This window comes from Lathyrus oleraceus, chromosome 7 (assembly GCF_024323335.1).
Source record: "Lathyrus oleraceus cultivar Zhongwan6 chromosome 7, CAAS_Psat_ZW6_1.0, whole genome shotgun sequence".
Classification (NCBI taxonomy): domain Eukaryota; kingdom Viridiplantae; phylum Streptophyta; class Magnoliopsida; order Fabales; family Fabaceae; genus Lathyrus; species Lathyrus oleraceus.
In genome coordinates, this window is record NC_066585.1 from 449,810,206 (window position 1) to 449,821,528 (window position 11,323).

The 11,323-nt window shown below is 29.1% G+C and overlaps 1 protein-coding gene across 1 annotated transcript; it reads left to right on the forward strand.

Annotated features, from left to right (window-relative positions):
• Positions 1-9,842: 9,842 nt before the first annotated feature.
• LOC127104311 (uncharacterized) lies at positions 9,843-10,628 on the forward strand. Its single transcript, XM_051041500.1, has 2 exons — positions 9,843-10,226; positions 10,308-10,628. Exons 1-2 carry the CDS (start codon positions 9,843-9,845, stop codon positions 10,626-10,628), a joined length of 705 nt encoding a protein of 234 aa, XP_050897457.1.
• The last annotated feature ends 695 nt before the right edge of the window (positions 10,629-11,323 follow it).

The window sequence follows — 11,323 nt, forward strand, 5'->3', positions numbered from 1 at the left end:
GTTTAGATATTCTCTTTTGCAAATAGTTAGGTTGAGGTTGTATAGTCTGTAACACTGTTATGTAATGATAATGAATTTGTGTTGACATAAGAGATGTTCTAATAATTTTGAGTTTTGAACATGAGAAACATTGAAACTTATTGTCCCTTACAACATATGAACTTTAAGACATGTACTTACAGTATATGAACTTTGAAGCAACTATTCTGCTTATGAAACTTGAACTGAAATGCCAAATCCACCTTGCAAACATAAAATACACCACTTAAAAATTAATGCACAAAAGAAATAGCATGGTAGCCTATTGTATGGTTTTATGGTACCATGAAAAAAGAAATAGCTTAAACTAAGAAATCCATACTCAATCTTTAACAAAAAATGTTAACAACTATCAACTTATTTATTTAAGACAATGCAATGTTAGATGAAATTATAATCCTGAGTGTAAACAATAATTAATCATTTCAATTAATAATCTTTTCATTTAAATACAGTTAGAACAACTTAAATAGTGTAAATATAATAGACATTACATCACATAAAGATGGATGGTTAATTACTAATTTAAAGCATATAAATGAATCAATATTTCCATAGTAAACATGTGGTTTGATTCCCAATGTGGCTGAACTTTATGTACATGATACTAAAGTAGGAAAATACACTTTGGTAGTACATGATAAAATGTCAAATAACATATCTACTTTATCCATTTGAAAATAGATCAGAGTAGACATAACAATACACTAGATAATATAAAACAACAAACCATCCATTAGTCGATTGTATAGGTAAGGTTAAAACATGTCTTAAAAGTTACCTTCCCTACATTTAATCAAATTGGAAATATATTGTTTATTATATGATCCATTACAAATGATGTTTTACCTCATGCTCTCAATGTGTCAAATCAGCCCAGTAAAAGTTATCATCTCACTACACTTTTATCAGTTCAATTTCTTTGTTGTGGATTTTTTAACATAGAGATATTCTCTTTGCTAATGCTATATTATGAAACTGCACTGCCTTAAAAAAAGAATAATGTATAGTCTTCATAGGGTCTGCATGGTGAAATGCATATTTTCTATATAATTATAATCAATTTTGGATGCTTGTTGTTCATATATGCTTAATTATTGTTTATTTTATTGGATAATTTAGTTTGATTTCCTTTACACTCACCTTTAATCATTGTCAAATTATAGGAAATATGTCTACCGAAGGAGATGAACTCGTAATTCAAATTGAGGACGAAGTTGATGAAAGTTCAGTCCCTAGTTCAAAAAGAACAAAAACTTCTATGGCTTGGGAATTTTTTGAAAAGTTTTTTAATGATAAATGACTCCCAAAGGCAAAATGCAAAAATTATGATAAAATTTACATGGCTAGAGATGGTGGTGGCACTTCAAATTTGATAAAACATTCACTGAAATGTGTTGGAAGAGGGAATTGATCTTCTTATCCTCCACTTGATCAAGAAAAGTATAGGGAAAAAATTCCTGAGGTAATTGTCAAACACAATTATCCTTTTACTTTTGTCGAACATGAAGGGATAGTTGACTTACTCTGTTTTTTGCACCCTGATGTTAAGTCAATTTCTAGAAACACTGCAAAGTATGATGTTCTTAAGGTGTATAGAAAAGAAAAAGAAAAATTAAAATCCTATTTACAGTCAATTCCAGGAAAAAAATTGTTTAACATCCGATCTATGGTCTGCAATAAATACAAATCAATATATGGTTTTTACTGCACATTTTGTTAATAGAAATTGGGAGTTAGAGAAAAAACTATTATCCTTCATTCATTGTCCACCATCTTACAACGGTTATAATTTGGCTGAGAAGTTAATAAGTTTGTTAAAGGAGTGGGGTATTGAAAAAAAATATTCACAATTACTTTAGACAATGCATCTAACAATGATGTTATGGTGAATATATTGAAGAAATATTTATTATCAGGATTATGATTGATAGTTGAAGGAACATATTTTCATGTTAGATGTAGAGCACACATCTTAAACTTAATTGTTCATGATGGTTTAAAGGTGATAGATGGATCTTCGGATAAAATTAGATTGTGTGTGAAATATATAAGAGGCTCAGAGGCTCGAAAGTTAAAGTTTGCATCTTGCTTAAAGCAACTCTCAAATGTGACTTCTAAGCAAGTTCGTCAAGACTTGCCTATTAGGTGGAATTCCACTTATCTGATGCTTGAGACTGCTATAGGTTAACGAGAAGCTTTTACCCTCCTAAGTGATATTGATCCCTACTTTGATTGTTTATCAAACGAGGAGTGAGATGAGGCAAAAACCATAGTTGATTTTTTGAAGCTATTTTATGATATCACAGTTTTTTTTTCGGGTAACATTTATCCAACCGCCAATCTCTATTTTAGTGGTGTGTGGAGAATTCATATGAAAATCAAGGAAGTTGCATGTGTTGATCATAGTGAGTTTGAAAAACAAAAACAATTATGTTGCATGGCTAGAAGAATGGAGAAAAAATTTGATAAATATTGGAATTCTTATAGTGTTGTTCTATCATTTGTTGTCATCTTAGATCCTAGATATACGTTGCAGTTTATTGAGTGGTGCTATGTGAGGTTGTTAGATAGTGAGGGAGTACAAGTTGCAAAGTTGATTTTAGATAAGTTGAAAGCTTTTTTTCAAGAATATCTCAAGTCCTCAAATGAGACAACCGCTTCATCTTCACAAAGGTCAATTAGAGGTAGTCCAAACATTCTCTCAAATGACATGTAGGATTTTGGGACTTACGAAAGTAAATTGTGTGGACCATCAAAAAATGAGTCTGATTTGGAAACTTATTTGAATGAGAAAAAAAATTAACCATGAAGAATATGCTGATTTGGATGTTTTACAATATTGGAAAGCAAATGAGGGTAAATATCCCAAACTTTCTATATTGGCACGTGACCTTTTGAGCATTCCAATTACTACAGTTGCACCAGAATCAACATTTAGTATAGGTGGATGTATACTTGACAAGTATCGAAGTGCTCTTATACCTGAAAATGTTGAAGCATTATTGTGTACCAATGATTGGCTTTGTGGAGCTCCAAGTTAGTATCTACAATCTTTCTATTTGTGTTTTTTTCATTTATCTTCTTTTATAATTAATGTATGTTTAATTATTTTGTACTTTGATTCTCTTTTGTAGCGGCATTTGATTTTGATGGACCCGATTTTGTTGAGGACCTTTCATCCTTCTTTTCCATAACATGAAGTTACTTGAAGATGTGATTTATTTTGGGAGAACATTCTACAAAGATTTTATAACTTGAAGTTTGAATGCTTGAACTACTAAAATTTTATTAGTAAAATGATGTATTGGTATTTTACCTCTTTCGATAACCAATTGTAATAAAGGTTTATTAGTATTTTGAATCTCACTTGTTTGGTGAAAATTATATGATTGATGATTCAACTTTGCTGAAAATTATATGCTAGATTTATTAGTATTTTATCTCTTTTGATGTTGAGGTTTTTCATTTTAGAGGTGGTGATTTGAAATTATTTGGTGAAAATTATATGATAGGTGATTCAAGTTTAGTAATGCATGTTTAGTTATGGGAGCTACCAGTGAAATGCTTATCTTTAGAATGTTCAACAAGAGAATATTTTGGTGAATCATGATCTTTAAATAGAAATAATTTCTATATTATCTTAGAACTAATATTAGTTGTATAATTGAACTACTTAATCGATTTAATAATAATATAATGCGACGGTTTTCACTTTTCATTCTACAAATTCAAGTAACAAGTTATTTATGGTCAAACAATTATTGTAATATATATATATAATATATATATATATATATATATATATATATATATATATATATATATATATATATATATATATATATATATATATAATATATATATATATATATATATCACATGAACACTTTTATTTCGACGGTAAAATATTGGAATTTATTAGGAAAACACAAAATGAATTCGACATAAATTTTGAATTTGTTGCGTTTGCATTTTAATTTTAATAAGTATTTTAGATAATAAATAAAATCTATCAAAGTGTTAATAAAAAGACAATATTCTTACTCATTATGGAATTATATTTTAAAAAATTATTTTATTGAAATTAAAAAATTAAAATATTTAAAATATAAATTATTAAAAAAATTAAATAAAATATTTAAATTAATTTTTTTGGATGGATGGATATCCATCCATTAAAAAATTGTTAATGGATGGATTGGATGGATTTTTTTTATTAATTGATAGATTGGATTGAATATTTTTAAGAAAACTTTAATGAATTGTTAATGGATTAATGGATTATTTTGATCCATTCATGAACAATCCGATTCATATCCATCAAATCCATCTATTTTGCCACCCCTAAAAATAATCACACGATTTCACGACATATATTTCACAAGAGAGTTATTCCAACGAAGGTTTGAAATCCTTTAGATCATAAATCCTAACTATAAAAGGTCAATAAATAAAAATTAAGATACACATTATTCTAAATTCTAAACCTCTCACTTACATTTCTACATATCTGCCTGACTTGATTGTAACAATTCTTGTGGCTATATCATGCAACAACCTTACGAAAAGCAACTTGGGTCCAAAATCAGTTTCAAGTAAGTATTTTGAGATGAATTTTAAGTTATGCTTTAAAGACACCATTCATCCAATCCACCAATCCTTTTCTCAAATAAACTCAGAGGTCAGAATAGTGTCTTATAGTATGTTTTTTGTTGAGGAAAATGGTGAAATGCATGGCATGGAGAAAGTCAGTGAGAAGGTGCACATGGAGTAACAATAAAATAGTAACTATACCATGTACTGTACGTAAGGTATGCATTGTTTAAGATCAAATACAAAAATTCAACCTACAAATTCAAATCAAGATCATATTCAACAAAAAGCCAATACATAACAGAATATATCTGCAAACTGAAGGCAGATCCTGAAAAAAAAAACAGATAGGAATACAAATATTGCAAGACAGGCTTCTTAATCTAGTAATACAAAAACTAACTCCTCAGTGCTCCTGTTAGTCACTGTCTTGCAAAACAACTATATTACATATAAAATATAAATAGTTTCTGGTTAAGATGGTATTTCCACTATCATAAATTACAGATAGCATGTTTTTATATAGCTTTGCAGGCGTCTGCAACTAATATATTAATTTGAGCTTATAAACCACTTAACTTTGATGCTCAAACACACATAAATCCATCAATTATAAATGTTAACATAATCATTATAGTCATTTAGAAACCTTATCTTTCTTCAAATACTGAAGTTTTATATATTTAAGGCATGAATACAGCTTGTAGATAATCTTATCTTTCTTTAAACTAGCAAGATACCCGTGTGTCCGCACAGATAAATTTATTTAATACGGTATAAAATATATTTAGATACACGTATAAATTTAAAATAAAATAAAAATTAAAAAAAATATCAAATTTGAAAATAAAGAATTCATTTCTCAATTAAAGAGAATAGTTGGTTAAAATAAAATAGATATTGCCTTAATAGTGACCCGTGAAATGGAAAGTTAGTGGTGTCCACCATTATTGAGTGATATTCGATTTGATACGATATAAAATGTTTTTAAATATATATATATATATATATATATATATATATATATATATATATATATATATATATATATATATATATATATATATATATATATATATATATATATATATATATATATATATATATATATATATATATCAATTTATAATGTATTACTTAATTATAAAATGAACAATTATCATATAAACTCGATTTCATTAAATAATCATATAAAAAATAGAGACCCGTGAGATGGAGAAAAAAATTATCTCTCAAATAAAAATAATTGTTGATTAAGATAAAATATATATTATTCTGATGGTGACCCGTGAAATGCAAAATTAGTTGTGTGCACTATTTTTGAGTGCTATCTAATTTGATAAAATATAAAATATATTTAGATTAATATATCAATTTCAAATGAGTTACTTAATTATAAAACGAACAATAATCATATAAATTATGAATATTTTTATATATAATAATTAAAAAATAATTATGTTTTTATTTTAGATTAATTGTGTTTTAAAAATTCAACATTTTTAAGGTTCTACTACATTAAATTAAAAAATATATTCAAATCTTATTAAGTATATTTAAAAATATAAAATAGGAAAAAGAAAATGGAGAGAGAGAAATTAAAATGAAAGTAAGAAAGTGTGAGAAAAAGAAATGTAAGAGAAATTTGAAATTTGAAATTTGAATTAAGAAAAGAAAAGGAAGAGAGAGAAAGTTAAAAATAAAAAGTTAGAAATAAATGTAGTGGCAAAATGAGGTAGTTTCAATTTTTTAATCATTTGTTAATGACACAAATGTGTCATTTTGCTAGTACAATTTTTTAAAAAGAAAAGGATATATTAGAAAATTTGATTGTAGTTCATTTTAGTACTAATATTACGTCGTTTAGGAAAACCTCCATAATCAAATGTAAATGATGGCATTTTAAAATAAACACCATAACTAAACTGTCATAATTTATGCAATTTTTTTGTAGTATATACAATTTATGTGATAGAAATTATCTACTGGATATCAGAAAAAAGGATAAAAAAAGTGATAGCATAGAAAAAGTGACGACATAGGTCATACACATAAAATATAAAATTGATATACAAAATGTTAGGGTTGGACAAAAAAATTCAAACCGGCCAAATCTGACCTATCCGTGAGGTCCGAAACAACACAGATCAGGTTGGCCGGGTTTCTGAGTTATCAGTTTGATCATAGATAGGTTTGGGTGGGTTAAACCAGTCGAATTCGGATAGGCAGTTTGGGCCCAGCGAAATCCATAACCGACCGGCCTAGTACGATTGTTATTAATTTGTGAATTTTTTTGAGATTAAGTGGACTGGGCTCATCATGGGTTGGTTCCATCTCCTCATTTCACTTGTCCCAAAACAAAAAAACTCAACACAAAATACACACTACTCAAATTCAGAATCATTTGGTCCAAACTTCTTAGTTTCATTTTCTCTCTTCTGTTAGGGTTTCATTTACATCTCTCCTTGTGTTAGGGTTTCATTTTCGCTGTAATAGTCCATTCTTCCTCCTCTTTCCATCCTCGAGCACCACCATACCATCAAAAACCACCATGCTAAGAACTGACGACCACCATGTCACCACTCTCTCTCTCTCTCTCTCCTTAAAACTTCCACTTTTAAAGCTTTCATCGTTGCTCCTCTTCTTCTTCTTCAGTCATTTAACAATTGACTGATAGATGAAACATTTGTGCTTTAATGAAGAAACTACATGAACCATTATTGTCGTTTAACAATTACTGGAAAAAAATGAATCCTTTGTGCTTTAATAAAGAAATTGCGTGAAACATTTGTGTGAATTGATTTTCAAATGGGCCAATTTCGATTAAACCGAAAACACCAAGTTATGAAACCGAATTTGAAAAAAACTGAATCTGAGAAAATCTAATCCTAAACCGGACGAAAATGGACTTGTATTTTTTAACCGATGGTTATGCCGGATTAGGGTTTTGGACCATTGTCCTCCTCTAAACATGATAACGCTGTCATAATTGTGATTGGAATTGTTCATCTTCTTGACTTGGATTTGCGGAAAAATGGGTCGTTTGACCCGATTTTGGACCTGATTAATTTTCGATTGATTCTTAACTCAAGATAACAAAATTTATATCTATTTTAATTGTTTTTCAAAGTTAGAGTGATTCCACATATTGATTTTATGAATTGATGATGCAAATTGAGATTTTTTTTTGTTTAAAACGTGATTGTTATTTTCTCAATGAAAGTTGAACAAAAAATCGTTAATTCTTTAGTATTTTATTCGTACAGTTACAGGCACAAAAACCATTGTTGATAAAACTAATTTTGGAAGGTTTGAAAAATAAAATTGACATTTCAACCATCAACGTGTTATCGATAAATCATACACAATACACACATAACACAGTAAAATGTATTTTCATAATCACAAATTGATAAATTACAATAGCCATACAACATATCTATTTTGGCTCTGACACCAATTGATTGAATATTAACAATATAACCAAAATCATTAATATCACAATACAAATAATGCAATAAACATGTATTTGTTATGGTTAAATCCATTTGTTTGAGTCTAGAAACGAAACAAGAAACTGAGAATGCTATTATCCTCTTTTTAATGGAACGACAACGAATTGATATCTTAACTAATGGGATAGCCAATATATGTAACCATCAGATGAGGGAAGGGACCTCTCCGCAGGCTAGTCAAAAGAATGTCCCAACCTAACAGGGATCATTCAACAATTAAGTCTAATATAATATTTATTTTATTTAATCAAATTAATAATTTAATAATTGATATAATAATTATATTTTATTTAATGATTAATGAAATAAATTCATAAAATTTAACAGTATATACAAAAGTGTGGGTGTTAAATTATAATTTGCCAGGTAATCCGTAATCCTTACTTTGATTTGTTGTTAATTATGTCAAGTGAATCTTAAGTTGTATGAAAATAGAATTTAATTTGTGAAAGAAACTTTGTTTTGTACTGATATTTTTGGGTATAGCCACTGCTGTGTCAGATTTTTTGGATAATATGTGGATATGTTTTGGGAGCACAATTGTTTTGCCAAGTTATCAAGTCAGTGTGAGCTGTCATTGAATGTTTTCAGGGTAGATATAGATATGTTTAGGAGAGGTGCATATAAAGATATATTATAGACAGTGTTTCTTCAGCAACTCATCAATGGATTAATGTCCTGTATATTAATAAATTTTTCTAGTGTCTAATTCTTAAGTTAGAGTATTATTTTCTACCCTATCTTGCTGAGGATGTATAATTCATATTATAATTGTTTTGATAGTTACAAAGTTCATAAGATAAGTTATAAAGTTTATGAGATTAGTTATTAATTTTGTGGTTACAAAATTAGTGAGATTAGTTATAAAGTTTGTGAAATTAATTACAAAGTTGTGAATTAATTGAGAATCGTAAATATGTATATATACACGTCACTTGTTGTAAATAACAACAATTCTCTCTTAATAACAAAAAAATTACACAAAAATATTTTCTTACAATCAATTTAATCTCTTTCTTTCTTCACTCTCAAGAAACACAAGATTGTTCCAACAAATTGGTATCAAGGAGTCTGATTCGATTAAGTTATTTGCAATGGCAAATGGAACAATAACATCGAATCAACTTCCAGCAAATCTATTCGTTTTTAAAGGTGAAAACTATGAGAAGTGGATTTCATAAATGAAGGTCATATTTAGATTTCAAGATGCGGTTGAAATCGTGTATGATTGACTAAAGATATTAGAGACAAATGCAAATGATGCTCAAAAGGCTGCACACAAGGAACAAAGGAAAAAAGACTGGAAATCTCTCTTTTTGATTCATCAATGCGTGAATCCGAATATTTTTTAGAAGATCATTAAAAAAGAAACAGCCAAGGAAACATGGGATAAGTAGAAGAAGTTGTATGGTGGAAATAAGAAGCTGAAAAGATTAAAGTTACAGACCTTGAGAAAGTAATTTAATATTACTCAAGTGAAAGAAGACGAGTCAGTTTTAGAATTCTTCTAATGAGTGGTGCTGCTAACAAACCAGATGAAGCCATGTGGTAAATCAATCAATGATTTGCAAAAGATCGAGAAAGTGTTGAGATTTTTAACTACAAGCTTTGGTTACATTGTAGTGTCGATAGGAGAGTCCAAGAACCTAGCTGAGGTGAAGTTAGAAGAACTTCAATCTTCATTAGAGGTTGATGAGATTGAAGCAAAGAAGCTCAAAGAGGGAGAAAGTGGCTGAACAGGCACAACAAGCAAAATTCATCAAGAAAGTTGGAAAGGTAAAAGAGAAGCAGATAAAATGTCTTGTTACTACTGATAATTTAAGAGAGAATTCAAAGAATCACAATGATTCAATCAAGAAAGGCATGTTCAACAATAATTTAAGGAAGAAGATTTACATGAAGGAGGTGTCGTGTTATAATTTTCAAAAACTTAGCCATTATGCAACATATTGTTACCTAAATAAGGATTTGATGACAAACGATATTGAAGAAGTTAAGTTTGCTCATGCAGGAGGAAGTGACTCTGATGATGTGTTGTTAATGGCCAACACTCAACCTAGTGATGATCAAGCTAAGGTGTGGTATCTAGATTAAAGGTGTAGGAATCACATGATTGGTAACAAGAACTAGTTCATCATGTTATATGAATTAGTGAAGAAGGTGATCAGATTTGCAGATGGCATGCATATCACATTAGAAGGAAAGGGAAACATAATTGTGGTGAGAAAAGATGGTATGAAGGATACCATTTCTGATGCACTGTATGTTCCTTTTATGACATGTAATTTGATAAGTATCAGTCAATTACTTGCAAAAGGTTATAACATGAAGATGGTAGTTAATCAGATGAAGGTGTTTGTTAGTGAAGGAAGATTGATCTTGCGAGTACCATTCGTAGAAAACAAAACCTTCAAGATTGAGATCAACATGGTTGATCATAAATGTCTTTCTTCAACTGTAAAGGAAGACAATAACTAGTTATGGCATCACAAATATGGACACTTGAACTTCATAAATTTAAGTATGATCATCATGAAGAATATGGTGTATGGTCTACCTCAAATAAATGAGCCAAGTCATATGTGTGAAGAATGTTGCATAGCCAAATAAGCAAGGAGGTCATTCAAACATGACATGTAACACCCTTCTAAAATACCCCAAGTATTTAATAAAACAACAAATATATATATCAGAGTAATCATGCACCAAGGGTGTCACACACAACATTTCACACCATAATAACCGTCATGCTCATTATTTAATTCAACATAAACACTTCTTGCAAAATACGCAGCGGATATAAGTCATTCAACATCTGTAATACATTACACATAAAATTGTTCAACAAGTTAAAACATCCCGTCCCGATGTTACATCTATCAGAGCATGACCCACTACGGAGACTACACTAGACTCCAAGCACTAGCTTCTACTCACTCACTACTCGTTACCTGAAAAATAGTTGTAAGGGTGAGTTCCTCAATCGATATAACAAACATTATAATTTATCATGTTATGTTAAGTAATCTTACACGTTAATCACCCTAATCATATCATGCATTCAGTAACGGCACATCAACTCAAACATCATACTCAATAACAACGTAAAATGCAACTCAATAACAACATAAAATGCAACTCAAATGAGACTCGACTCGTCATGCATGTGGTAC